We start from the raw sequence: 14625 nt of genomic DNA, 5'->3' as shown, positions 1-14625 counted from the left end.
TAAAGAGATTTTTTACTTGATAAAAGACATTTTTTTCACCAAACAAGAAAACAGTTTTCCATAATAAAAGCATTATCTCTAATGTAGCAAATACCATTTTTCTTACTTATTTTGATTTGCCACGCAATTATATCGAGAGAAGGCTTCTGCAAAAGCTATCACCAATGCAAGATGTCTCTATCTCCTTAATAAAACCTACTCATGTTTCTTTCATTATATAAGTGTGCATGCAAACCTTCTTCTCCTCTCACTCAAAACCAGAAGTAAATTCTCATAAACTAAGTAGCAGTGAGCAAGCTGAAGATGAAGTATCTTCTTGAAATCACAGCTAACTTGACCCACATTGTCGAAATGACTCCTGAAGATGGAGTTGATGATCCAAACATGCCGTATTTCTTTCGGGTTAAATTTTACTGTAGATTGATCACTTTGTTCATAAGAATTAAGTAGAGCAAATATCCTTACTTTCTACTTCTTTCTTTTCGTTCCAGCTCAAATGTGAGAACTGTGACATTGTATCGAAAGAACAGTGTGTGTACCCCAGCGAAGTTGTGTACCATAAACGTAAGAGAGTAAACCACGTTATAAAGGTAAAACAAAATCGCATTTGTACTTCATTTTATCATTTCTTGGATCCACCTTTCTTTCTCATCTCTAATTAGTTTCTCACATTATTTAATTTAGTGCAAGGGGTGTAAAAGAGTAGGAACAGTTAAGTTGGTTCCTGGTTCTGAATCCGTATTTACTGCCGCAGCTGCAGCGGGAGGAATTTATATGCCTCTAATGATGTTTGAATGCGAGGGGCTGGTTCCCCAACAATACGCCTTCAATGGAGGCTGGAAGCTCACCACTGTAAGCTCCTCCAGTTTTATTATTATAGCTTCCCAGATTTCTAGTAGTGATTGTCCAGCTTTTAACAAATTTATTGTAGGATACCGGGGAGGATATCATGGTGAACTTAGTGAACGGCTACTTTGCGGGTAGCGAAGATGAATATGGTGATAATCAGCCTGTTGTGGCGAACGTCAGGGGAAGGTTTACACCTCAGTGAGAATGAGTACTGTGTTAATGTTTTAATTAAGTGGGTTTAGGAAATAAAACTTGCACTGTGCAAGTTATGTTTAGGCTTTCTTAGTGTGTGTAGTAGCAACTTTGTGTGGCTTTCTAAGTTGTGTGGTAGCAACTAATTTTAAGGTTCCTTGTGTCGGATTTATATTATATGTAATAACAACTTCTGTTGTGTGCTACAAAAGACCTCTCTTAGTTACATTGCCGTAAATTAATTAGATTGATTAATGATCACCAGAATACGTGCGTACATAACAGGGAGACTCGGAGATGAATGCTTTAAAATATGTTAAATGAAAGAAGAAAATATCACAAAGTTTGAATATGCAGTTATAAGTATTGTTAGAAATTGCCATTAGAGAGCTCTGCACACGTGAGGAAGAAGAAAAGGCAATTTGGGAAATTTTCCAACTGCTTTTATTGTACTAATTGAATTAGTTATATACAACTAATTGTGAAAGCTAAATAATAAAAGACCCCCCTAACTCCTAGTAATTACATTTGGATCCCAATTATAACTAACTCCTAATCGAACTTCTAATCCTCTAACTTCCAATACTCCGCCTCAAACTGGAGGGTGGAGGATGTTCAACACTCCTAGCTTGTTGAGTAGAAAACTATGATGCACAGATGAAAGCCCTTTGGTGAAGAGATCTGCCTGTTGGTCCTTTGTAGAAACATATTGTGTGACCAAGGTGACATCCTTGATACGTTCACGAACAAAATGACAATCTATCTTGATGTGTTTCGTACGTTCATGAAAAATAGGATTCGTAGCTATTTGCATTGTTGCTTTGTTGTCACAGAATAGTGTAACAGGCTTAAGGACATGTACTCCCAACTCTGAAAATAGCCCCAACAGCCACACTATTTCTGAGACTGCTGATGCCATGCTACGATATTCTGCTTCAGCACTGCTTCGTGAAACAGTGTGTTGTTTCTTAGACTTCCATGAAATTAATGAATCACCAAGTTTGACTGCATACCCACTAAAAGACCTTCGTGTCATTGAGCAAGTTACCCAGTCGGAATCACAAAAAACTGTTAATGTATCTATATTCCCTCGCTTCAATAGAACTCCCATTCCTGGTGTAGCCTTCAGATATCTCACTACTCTAACAGCAGCCTCCATGTGTGACTTCTTAGGTAGTTACATAAATTGACTCAAGGTCTGGACTGCATAGCTAATATCTGGTCGAGTAACTGTCAGGCAAAGCAATTTCCCTATCAGTTTTTGATACTTGTTTGCATCTGCCAAGGGATCTTTATCTTGTATCGCAATAGCTCTATCATATTCCATACTTGTAAGTTTTTGATTGATTTCAAGTGGTGTTAAAGCTGGCTTGGCACCACTTAAGCCCAATTTAGAAATCAGCTCCAAACTGTATTTCCTTTGATTAAGTAATATCCCATGATTAGAACTCAATACCTTAATCCCTAAGAAATACCTCAGTTTTCCTAGGTCCTTGAGTTTGAATTGCTGATGCAAAACTGCTTTAGCTTCATTAATTAGATCTTTATTGCTTCCAGTCAATAGCAAATCATAAACATAGATAAAGATGATAACAATATCCTTGCCTGACCTCTTAGTGAACATAGAATAGTCATGAGTTCTTTGTACAAAGCCTGCTCCCACCAATGCTTTTGTGAGTTTCAAATCCATTGCCTAGATGCTTGCCTGAGACCATATATGAACTTATTTAGCTTGCACACCTTCTGCTCCCCCTGCCTTTGAAAACCCTGTGGTAAATCCATATAGACTTCTTCAAACAAATCTCCTTGAAGAAAAGCATTAAAGACATCCATTTAGTACAGGGACCAATCCTTTGCAGCTGCAAGAGCTATCACAGACCTAATAGTTATCATCTTTGCAACTGGAGAAAATGTTTCATGATAGTCCAATCCCTCTTGTTGATTGTATCCTTTTACCACTAGTCGTGCCTTGAATCTTTCAACTTCTCCATTTACTTGGTACTTTATTTTGTACACCCACTTGGATCCAATGGGGGTTTTACCTGGTGGCAAGTCAACAACCTCCCAAGTCTTATTATCTTCTAGTACTTGTATCTCCTGCTTCATGGTTGTGATCCATCTCTCATCTTCTACAGCTTCCTTGAAGTTACAAGGCTCCTTCAAGACTGAGAAAATTGAAACATAGTTTCTATATTTTGGTGATATCTTCTCATAGGATAGGAAGTTTGAGATTGGATAATTGCATTGTGAGGGCTTCTGTGTCTGCAGCACATAGTCTCTTTGCCATATAGGTGGATTCTTTGCCCTTAGAGATTGTCTAGTTGGTGTTGGTGCATTAGAAACAGGTTGAATCCTGAGTGTGTCTTCCCCATGTTGAATATCTTCATTGACACCATCTTGAGTAAGTGAACCAGCAGTTGTATCTTCAACACTCTCCAGCACAACAGCATCATGATTTTCATTTGATACTGATGGTCCTTCTAGATCTTCTGATATTGATGTTTCAGTACTTACTCCAATACTGCCAACCTCTGCTGGTGAACTGGTACCTATGTCTGCAGGAAGAGGAACCTAAAATGAACCTGCTGATAGTCCATCTGGTTGACCCTGCACATCAATTGTCTCCAAGAAACTAGAACCAAAATCATTAGTTGTAAATGAGTTTTGTGTCATTTTCCTAAATGGAAACTCATTCTCCCTAAAGGATACATCCTTGCTAATGAAAAAAGTTCTAGTAGTTAAATCATATAATCTATAGCCTTTCTGTGTAGTTGAATACCCCATATGAACAGTCTGTCTAGTCCTTGCACCAAATTTATCATCTAGGGTCAAATTTGTGGCATAACATAAGCACCCAAAAACCCTTGAATGTGATATTGAGGGCTCTCTACCATACAACATTCCATAAGGGCTTTTACCATTTAGTATCCTGGTAGGCAGTCTATTAATCAAGTAAACAGCAGTTCGTACACATTCCCCCCAAAACATATCTGGAACATGACTTTGAAACTTCGATGCCCTGGCAGTATTCAGTATATGTCTATGTTTCCTTTCAGCTACTCCATTTTGCTGGGGTGTATACACACAACTACTTTGGTGAATGATTCCTTGAGATAGCAAGAATTTATTCCACTGTGTATTGAAAAACTCTTTACCATTGTCTGATCTCACAACCTTAACACAAGTATCAAATTGTGTCTTGACCATGGAAATGAATTGCTTCAAAAAAACAATAGTTTCACTTTTATACTGCATCAAGAAAATCCAAGTAGCTCTAGAGAAATCATCTACAACTGTAAGAAAATAATGTTTTCCATCATGAGTACTCTTATTATATGGTCCCCATACATCCATGTGAACTAAATCAAAAACTCTAGCACTCCTTTTCTCACTGTTAGGAAAGCTCAATCTAGACTGTTTATCTAGAGGGCAAACAGTACATTTATTCTGCATATTATCATCTACTTTATTATGCAAAAAAGGAACATGCTGCATTACAGGAACAGAAGCATGGCCCAATCTCTCATGCCACAAGTAAGCTGTTTCGGCACTTGAACCTTCTACATTCACATTTGCTGCTAAAAGTCTGATTCCTCTTCCTTTTATTAACCAATCGCCTTCACCCTGCCATTGTAAAGGTCCTGAAATACACACAGTGTGGGCAGAAATATGGCAGCACATTTTATATCTCTAGTTAGCTTGGACACTGACATTAGATTAAACTTAAAGTCAGGGACATGTCGTACATTCTATAGCTTATCAATATCTGACAAATATGAACTCCCCACATGTTCAATTTTTGTAGTGACACCATTTGGCAATATCACTTTATCTTGTATGTTGTCATCTACTCTTCTTACATCATTCATTAAATCTAAGGTAGATGAAATGTGATGTGTTGCTCCTGAGTCTACAATCCAATCATCATTCCTTTTGTTTGGGACATGGACACTAGAAGATAATGCAGTGATTATACCTGCAGTTGTTGCTTGATTCTGTACCTTCATGTCATTTGGTGGCGAGTCTCTCAATAGACCTAGAATCTGCTGATATTGTGCTTCTGTAAAGAAGTGATCTCCTCCTTTAGCTTGTGATGTGCCTGATGTTCCCTGTGAACTCTGAGCCATATTTCCTTCTTCATGATTCACAGAACCTTCCACATGATTTGCAGTATATTTTCCTCCTTCTGAAATCTTCAGGGTATCCTACTATTTTATAACAGTTTTCCTTTGTGTGTCCTCTCATATGACAATGTTCACACTGCAGAAATTGTTTCCTTCCACGAAATCCTTGACCTTTGCCTGCTTGCATGGCTAAGGGATCTGACTTGTGACCTAGAACTCCACCTCCTGTACATTGCTGACTCTCATCTTGTGTTATGAGTGCATATGCCTAATTAAGTGTGGGTTCAGTTGTCTTCATTAAAATTTGACTACGAGCTTGGTCATATGTGTAAGCACGTGATTTTTGCTTCACGAAAGTTACTCCAAAAAGAAAAGAAAATCAACAAAAAACATATGTCTTGTCATTGAGTGATTTGTATTTAATGTTAAAATGTGTGTTAGTTGTTATAAGTGTTAACCAATATGTGTGTAATTTTGTTTTAATTTAATTTTAATTTTTACAATTTATTTAGGAATTTTATTTTAAATTTTGTTAATCAAAAAGAAAAGTGGGGAAAATCTGATTGGGCCCCAAAGTGAGGCCCAAAACCAACCCAAGGATCCGGTCCAAACCAGGCCTGCCCAGGCACATCCCGAAACGACGCTGCATAAGGCGTCTGATCTGAGCCGTTCAATCACACTCATCCAACGGTCCACATCCGCACCCGTAACCCGACCTGTTTAGCCGGTTCAACCCAACCCCTCACTTAAACCCAAACGACCCCGTCTCGTCCATCACCAATAGATCCAAGTCGTTCAGATCACTTGATCTAACGGCTCCGATTTATCTTCCCCTTCCGTATATAAGCCCTCTGTCATACCCCACGCCCCATATCCAAACCCCCCTTCACTCGTCTTCTTCACCAAACCCTAAACCCCGAAACCCTAGCAGCCGCCATGGCTTCCCTTTCACCAGAACCCGACGGCAAGGATGCAGGTGACCACCCCCTTAACACCCCTGATGCACCTCACCACCCCAAACCCGAATCTGTTACCCCCTAGCCTCGAATCACCTTCCTTCATCTCGAATCTTGATTTGAAGATTCGAGACAAAACTCGATCTACACCAAACTACACTATATTCATACCAGACAATCCCCTGACCTCCCTCGTGACCAAACCAAGCTTGGTTTGGTCCGAATCTACCCACAACTCCTAGAATCTCAAATCTGAAGATCCAAACCCTAGAACACAAGAACCTAGGGAATCCAGCCAGTTTCAATAGAGGTTTTAGGTCTAATAGACCTTAATCAGGGAGAACACCCCGATTAAAATTTGTTCGGCTTCAAAAAGGCCAAATATGATTCGGACCTGGTTTGACTTTTGTTAAAATTTTCAGTAAATTTTTCTTTTCTTTTTTGTTTTATTTGAATACTGTTTGAGGATTGCCAGCATGTGTTGTTGTGTTTGTTTGGTATTTTCTGGTATTTTTCTTAATTCCTTCCATCTCTGTCAAAGACCTTTTATTTGGTCGTTTGTTCTTTTGTGTATGTGAATACATCTGGTGATATACATGCTCGTCAATTAGATTAGTCGTCCAATAGTTAATTCATATAGGTTCCTAGTAATTGAACAAAAGTTGTCTGAAGCCATTCAGGACCCTGTACGTATTGTTTATATAAACGACTGATTATTACCTGTTACGATTAATATAGTCGAGTCGATGTATGTCGTCAATTAGTTTCAGCCATTAAATGGTAACAATTTGATTCATGCTGTTTGTTTCTGCTGTGATCGTATTTGAATTCCCTTAGGAACTGAAGTGTGTTGCCTATTGATTTTGTTCAATTGGAATCAAAAAAAACATTTAGGGGTAAGTTATAATGGCAGTTCAGACTTTGGTCTTAAATGGATGGCATGTTTACTTGGTTCAGATTTCGGACAGCATGTGCTTGGTCAGCTGATTAAGGAATTTAAATAATTGGACAGCATGTGCTGTCAGATTATATTCCTGCTGCCCATGCTTTAATAAATGAATAAGAGATTAGGCCACTTTAACAACCAAATAGAGAGGAGCTGTCAGGGAATCTCGTGGGAGTTTTTGTTTAATTTAAATAGCTGAGTGGGAAAAACAGCAGGGAGGGGGAATTCTAAGTTGTCAAACAGACTGTAAAGTGCTGAGGTTAGGCTATAAAAGAGGCAGACCTTCCATTAGAAGGGGGGAGATTTTTGTTTTAGTCTTCAGAGAAAAAAACAAGAAACATAAAGAAGTTTTTTTTCTCAGAATATTGTAACAAAGATTGTCTGAAAACAGCATAAGAATTTAAGCTGGCCAAGCTGTCTTGGCCAATTGTTGTTGGTTATTTGCCGAACTGTGTGTGATTGTTAAACTGCTGGTGCTGTTACATTCGATATTCTGGGCTTCCTGTTATTGTTTTTCTACTCTGTTTCTAGGATTTGACTGGTTGATGTTCGATCATCTGTGGGCTGCATTGTTGTTGCTGTGTTGTGGCTAAGTTGTTGTTGTTGTTAGTTGCCTGTTGCTGACACCTTTCTTCTTCTCCTGCTTATTGTTCAAACATCCAGGTACACGACTAATACTGTCAATGTAACTTGAAGTTGAGTATGAATACAAAGAGAAGAGTTGAAGATCGTTTATTTTATGCATAGCCTGTACATAGAATGTTATGTGATGTATAATAGTTTACATTTTGCTCGGATGCTGGAGTTAGCTTTCACACATAGTAACTGTCAATGTATGGTAACTTGACATCCAATTGTGTGTGTAGGCTGTTGGATAAAAATTCGACAATGTAGTAGGCTGTAGCTCAGAAATTAGCTGTGTTTGTGATTAGCATGTCCAGTAATGCATGAAAACTATCCACCATTAGTTAACTACTTTTCCCTTTAATGAATTGTCCCGTTATAACTGATAAACCACACCTTTAGAACAAAGAACAAGTTCACGGCCTCAACCTCACCGGGGTCAGGCCCAGGTCGAAACAGACCAAGCAGGCCCGCATCGGATAAACAGTGGCCCAGGTATGGCCCATCCCGCATGAGCTGGATTTGGGCCCATAATGTTCGATCAGCTGTCCGTGTGCGTAGCCATGTTTTCTCATTATGTAAAAGCATTTTGAATCCCGCTATAAAAAAAATGCAAGCATGTAATTAACTAGGACTATCTCTGTTTTCAATTAGTAGAGACAAACGCGACAAGAAACGTAGTTGCTATAGGATATCCTTTTAAAATAAGAATGAGACGAGCCTCGCCAAATAAAACGTATAGATTGCGAGGCCCTCATAAAATGTATGGTTTAATTAGAATTCGGAAGGACCGTTTAGCGAATTTCACGGTCTTCCCAAAATAATTAACGCGATAGTCTCTTTAGGCACGTGTTTAATATTTTACTTTCTTAAGCATGGGTGTGCATTTCATGCGACCCGAATCCAAATCCCAAAACGTCAAATAAAAATATGTTCCGGATTGTGGGTGCATTTCATGTGACGCAGTCCAAAGACGTGTTTTAAGTGATATTCACATTCTTGTAAAAACAATAATAATAAAGCGGTTAAAAGTTAAAATTGGCACATTGGTTCATAATTGTATTTAAAAATCAGATAAATAATCTGAATATGACAGTTTAGCGACCGTGCTAGAACCACGAAACTCGGGAATGCCTAACACCTTCTCCCGGGTTAACAGAATTCCTTATCCGGATTTCTGGTGCGCAGACTGTAATATGGAGTCATTATTTTCCTCGATTAGGGATTAAAATTGGTGACTTGGGACACCCTAAATCTCCCAAGTGGCGACTCTGAAATAAATAAACCAATCCCGTTTCGATTGTCTTTTAATTGGAAAAAACTCTCTTGCACCCCCTCGGGTGCGGAAAAAGGAGGTGTGACAGCTCTGGCGACTCCACTGGGGATTAGTGTATACCTAGAACCACTGGTTCAGGGTTAGAAATTCGAGCTAGATAAATTGTTATATTTGGTTTTATCTGATTTTCACATGTTTGAGCCTAATGTGCAATGTTGCTTCTACCGCTTTGATATTACGTGAACTGTATATAAACTGTGCCGAAACCCATATCCTCTCTGAGTCTTCTAAATCATGAATAAGGGTGTACTTCGTACGACTTCTTTTCTGTATAGTATCAAATCCCAATTTAGAACGAGGTTCGGACAAGTTGCTAAGTCGGTGAAGCTTCTGTATTCCCGGTACGCTGCCCCCCCCGGCTCGAGCTGTCCGCTCGGGTAAGCCAGGTCTAGAACAAACACCCAGTTTCTGAACCTAGAATAACTCAACTTCATGTCGGATCCCTAGTAGGAACGCTTATTTGCATCATGTGCATTTTTGACTTAGGGGACTCAACACAGGGGTTGGGTCCGTCTAGGAATAGCAACCTGAAACAGAAGACGTCATCCTGATGCATCCTGCTCACTGCTTGTGCATTTATTTGCTTCGAACATCCATGATGACCGGTTTTGAATGTTGGGAAATTTTTACAAAAAAAAAACAAAAAAAAAATGATGACAAAGTTCAAATAGAAGAGAAAATGGGTATATTTATTTTTATAGTTTGTTTTACTAAAACCAAAGGAAAAGAGAAAAAGAGAAAAATAGCAAGCTAAGACTGAGGAATGAGTTTCTATTTTAATTTACTTTATTTTCAAAATAATAATAATAATAATAATAAATAAATAAACTAGTTAGTTTATTGCCCGAACTACGTCGGTTTGATTCTCACCGGATGTGGGATACGTAGGCAACCCTCATCGGGTCCAACTCCCTTTTTCATTTTACCAATAATGATATACCATAAAGTATATATGTATATATATATATACACATGTATATAAATACATATATTGTTTTTTTTTCCAAAGATTTTTGTTTGGAGTCGAAATAAAGGTTTTTGCTTTCGCCTAAAAAATCACCTTAATAAATGTGCAGGATGAGCACAGAGCAAAATGAACCGTTCTCGGCCCTCAGCGAGGTCCCTCTACAACTCCACATGTGGTGGAATGATTTGGAAGCCGACAGCAAAGAGATAGTGGGCAGAATATTGGGAGGTTTTGTCAATTTGCTGAGTATTAAGCCAAAGACAGATATTCTTGAAGCTCTAATACCATTTTGGGACCCAACCCGCAATGTATTCCGTTTTGTGGACTTTGAACTTTCACCAACACTAGAGGAAGTCGCCGGATATGCGGGATTGAATGGAAGGTTAAGAGTGCAATACCTACTTTCGCCAAGGTCGGTATCTCCGCATGCGTTTCTGGATCTACTAAACATCAGTCGGAAGATACAACATGATGATTTATCGAGAGGATGGTTTGATCTCCATTTCTTGTATCAGCGATACGGAACTCCGCAAGGCTTCGAGGAACCAAACCTTGGACTAACTCATGGCGGGAACAGAAACAAATGGGAAGCAAGACGCACTTTGGCTTTCATCACAGCATTCTTGGGAGTCATGGTCTGTCCACGGGAGGATAAAAAGATAGAGATAGGCCTTGTAGGGATGGACGACGTTGTAATCAAAAGAACCGACAGTACTGTGGTTCCTTTGATTTTGTCCGAAATCTACCGAGCTTTGACTATATGCCGAGAAGGAGGAAAGTTCTTCCAAGGTTGCAATCTGTTACTTCAGCTATGGATGCAAGAACACCTCCATCACCGAGTAGGATACATGAACCACGGGTTGACCGAGAGGAATTGTATCAGCGGCTTCGAGAAGCGCATGACGGGCGCCAAATTTCCTGAAGGTGTCGAAGCATGGTTTACACGGTTAAGGTCAACAACAGCTGACCAAATTGAATGGGCATTCAGTTGGTTGATTGATACTGAGGTGATCTACATGTCGGCTGAAGAATGTCATGTTCTCTTAATGGGACTTCGCAGCATCCAGCCATATGCTCCTCATTGGGTATTACGACAGTTGGGCAGGTTTCAGGTAATCCCTACTGATGAAGATCTGATCAAGCACGCCATTGAGCTAAGCCCGGGAGTTATATTTCCCTAGGGAAAGATTAGAAAGCTGTGGCACTAGTGTAGATTCTTGGAACCCAAGACCATGGTGCGAGAACTAGCTAAAGGTGAGGTAGACCTAAAGTACGATGCTTGGTTCGAAAGAAGATTCCAGATTCGGCAGAGACCTGCTAAAAGAGCTCACATCCAACAATTCACGGATGATTCACAGGAGCAATGGGGATGGTTAAAAAGGGAAGAAGGTTACCGGGTTGAAATCGGGAAGCTAAAGCAACAAGTTGAAAGGCTTGTATTTGAGAACAATGTGCAAGTCGCCTCGGAGCAGGCTGAAAGAAACAAGCTAGCCCAAGAGAACCAGACACTAAAGGCCCGCCTACGCCAAGCCAGCAAAAGTAACATTGACCGACAAAGACGTCGCTCCGACGAAAGGTTGATAGCAGGTTTGAAAAATCAGGTCGTCCAAAGCCAAGAAGAATTAGAACAATCAGAAGCTCGCGTAGCCAGGATGAAGGACAAATGGGCAAAATGCACAATGGCCCGGAGGCAGCGTCTGCAACAGGTCATAAGGGATTATGAAATGAGCATCGGGATATTAAGGGAAACGAACTCCACTCTACATGATCGGATCATCAAACAAGCACGAGATGCCCAGGCCGACAGAAGACATTGTTACGATGCAATGGCCTGCATGGAAAGACAAATGGAGTTGTTCCAGGATTGACTTGCCAACAATGCTCAAGCACTGGGATTAAAGAACCGGCAAATAGAGCAATTATTTGCTGAAAGGGACAACATTCGAGGAAGGATCGACGAGATTGGACACTACATCTACATGAGATGCCTAGCATGCGAGCAAATGCCTCGGAAAACCCTCCTTGATTCCATCATGGGCTGCGTCCATCGGATCATGAATGAATTGAAAAGCTTGCAGAGAGACCTCACACCTAGAGCCGTGAAAAGGCCGAATGATACCTCGCGGGCCCTTAAGTTGGAAAATTAATCTTTGGTCGAGTCTTGTTTATTTGGCTTTGTTGCGTTCCTGTATGTTGTTTTCTTTTCTTTTAGTCGAACCAAGTTAAAAACTGTGGAGTCTGTACTGTTGCTATTTTTGTTTGAAGTAATGTGTAATAGCAAATTTTGATAATGAAATTAAGTGACTCCAGAAGAATTTTTTTATGTGTCTTTACTTTGTGGCAGAACTACGCCTGGTCTGATTCGCGCGGGGACGTGATACGTAGGCAATCCCCATAAGATTCGACCGCTTTTAATAAAGAAAGAAAAGAAAATACAAAAATAAAATAAAACACAGGGTTTCCCAAAGTACTTTAAAAAAGGACAAATGAGCAAGCCGGGATGACGCATGTTGTTTGAAGCAAAGCATGTAGAAACGGTTAACTGCCTAGGAGCATTGCATCCTCTATGTGTTATGATCAAATCTGTTAAGCTCTAACGCTAACAAAGTTTGTTGTTGTCTGAATCCAGACAGTTAGTTGTTAAAGAATTCTGGCAACACACTCTTACCAAACCAGATCCAAAGGACCGGTAGCAACAAGCATGACTATTTCAGAAAATAGTAATGAGGAAGAAAGGCCGATGAGCCAGTTGTTAAAAGAAGTAATGGAAAAGATTGAAAGGATGGGACTAGAGATGAATGCAATGCAGCTAGCTCTAGCCAAAGCACAAAAGAGCCCTGAGCCACTGGGGCACATGCCGGAATACCCTCATTCCGGCCCTTCCACAAGCCTCCCAAATCCCCGTTATCATCAAGAAAGAAGCCCTCATGATTCCCAAGCTCCACCACCCCATCAACCTCTCCCAACACCAAATATTCCCACCTTTGTGGGACCCATATCAGCCACCTTGCAAAGAACGACCAGTGAGCCATTGTTTCAGGCTCATGATACGCAATACTATCCCCGGAGCCCACATTCCATGCCCCCGAACCAGGGGCCTACAATACGCACTTGGAGGTACCGGCAGAGATTGAAAAGCCGGTTAAAGCCCCTGAACAGGATGAGGTATTGAGAAAATTCAAAAGCCTGGAGCAGTTTTTCAGGAACCTACACGGTTTGGGCAACCAAGTCAGCGTAGCTTACAAAGATCTATGCCCTTTCCCCGACGTCCAACTCCCGGCTGGGTTCAAGATGCCTAAGTTTGATTTATATGAAGGGCACGGTGATCCCACGACACATTTGCGGGGATTCTGTAGCAAAATGAGAGGGGCAGGTGGCAAGGATGAGTTGTTGATAGCTTATTTCGGCCAAAGTCTGAGCGGATCGGTACTGGAATGGTATACCAGGCAGGATTCCAGTATGTGGTACACTTGGGATGATCTGGCACAGGCTTTCGCAGGTCATTTCCAGTACAATCTCGAGATAGTCCCAGATCGTCTCACATTATTGAGAACTGGGAAGAAACCCGGGGAAAGTTTTCGCGAATTCGGCTTCCGCTGGAGAGAGCAAGCGGCCAGAGTCGATCCTCCCATGAGAGAGGGAGAGATGGTGGACTATTTCTTACAAACATTGGATCCAACCTACTTTGGTCACTTGGTAACAACGGTTGGGAAATCCTTCAACGAGGTGGTCAAGATAGGGGTCATGATAGAACAAGGGCTAAGGTCTGACAAAATCTTGAATTATTCGGCACTCAAGGCCACAACCCAAGCTATTCAGAGCGGCACCGGAGGTGCGTTGGGAAGAAGAAAGAAAGAAGAAATTGCCACGATCGAGGCAGGCAGTTGGTCCAGGGCTGCAAGCCACACTACAACCAACCCAGACTCACAGGCCAAACTACCCGTACAACCCACCACAATATTTCTATCCGCCTCGAGAACCACATTGCTCCATACACTAGGCCCAGGCATACACTCAGCCTCCGGTTCGCCTGCAATGGCGCGCGCCGGCTCCCCAGAACATATATGCACCACCACCAAACACCTATCCTCCACCGAGGGCATATAGAAACCCGCCAGGGGCAGGCTTTCGGGGAAATCCAGATGCTAGGAATGACAGGCTGCAGAAACACAGAACTTTCACGGAGTTGGGAGAAACCTACACCGCTTTGTTCCACAAATTGAGGCAGCTGGGTTTGGTTAGTCCTGTCCAGACTCGAGAACCAAATCCCCCACCCCAGAATTTGGATCGATCAATAAGTTGTGAATATTGCTCCGGGATGCTGGGGCATGATGCCGAAAAGTGTTGGAAATTGAGGCATACCATACAAGATCTTATTGACACCAATAAAATCGAGGTCCAGACACCGGAGGCTCCTAACATCAACAAGAACCCACTGCCAGCGCACCACGAGGCTCACATGATTGAGTTGGTGTATGAAGGAGGAGAGTTGAGAAAACCCTCACAAACAGTGATGATGATCCAGGCCGCCCCGAAAGAAGGTTCAACCAGTGGGGGAACGAGGGTACAGTCATAGGGAGAAGGCGTCAAACCAGTAGTGATATTGGGGAAGAGCCCGTCCGCCATAACAA

General features: G+C 41.1%; 2 protein-coding genes across 2 annotated transcripts; one reads left to right on the top strand and one right to left on the bottom strand.

Annotated features, from left to right (window-relative positions):
- Positions 1 to 263: 263 nt before the first annotated feature.
- LOC104232347 (uncharacterized) lies at positions 264 to 1237 on the top strand. Its single transcript, XM_009785526.2, has 4 exons — positions 264 to 402; positions 492 to 590; positions 685 to 852; positions 932 to 1237. The coding sequence occupies exons 1-4, from the start codon at positions 304 to 306 to the stop codon at positions 1049 to 1051; spliced, it is 486 nt and encodes a 161-aa protein (XP_009783828.1). The 5' UTR covers positions 264 to 303; the 3' UTR covers positions 1052 to 1237.
- A 981-nt stretch (positions 1238 to 2218) lies between these two features.
- On the bottom strand, positions 2219 to 2731 carry LOC138888526 (uncharacterized mitochondrial protein AtMg00810-like). Its single transcript, XM_070170400.1, has one exon. It carries the CDS (start codon positions 2729 to 2731, stop codon positions 2219 to 2221), a length of 513 nt encoding a protein of 170 aa, XP_070026501.1.
- Positions 2732 to 14625: the final 11894 nt, after the last annotated feature.

This window comes from Nicotiana sylvestris, chromosome 3, assembly GCF_000393655.2.
Source record: "Nicotiana sylvestris chromosome 3, ASM39365v2, whole genome shotgun sequence".
Lineage (NCBI taxonomy): Eukaryota > Viridiplantae > Streptophyta > Magnoliopsida > Solanales > Solanaceae > Nicotiana > Nicotiana sylvestris.
The sequence above is the reverse complement of the archived record's forward strand: the minus strand, read 5'-3'. Positions and strand labels throughout refer to the sequence as shown.

Excerpts from the sequence above, each read along its gene's own strand:
- LOC104232347 (XM_009785526.2), top strand. The coding sequence starts at position 304 with ATGAAGTATCTTCTTGAAATCACAGCTAACTTGACCCACATTGTCGAA. Across the intron at positions 403-491 it reads ACATGCCGTATTTCTTTCGG|CTCAAATGTGAGAACTGTGA; the intron begins GTTAAATTTTAC and ends TTTTCGTTCCAG. Across the intron at positions 853-931 it reads GAGGCTGGAAGCTCACCACT|GATACCGGGGAGGATATCAT; the intron begins GTAAGCTCCTCC and ends AATTTATTGTAG.
- LOC138888526 (XM_070170400.1), bottom strand. The coding sequence starts at position 2,731 with ATGGATTTGAAACTCACAAAAGCATTGGTGGGAGCAGGCTTTGTACAA.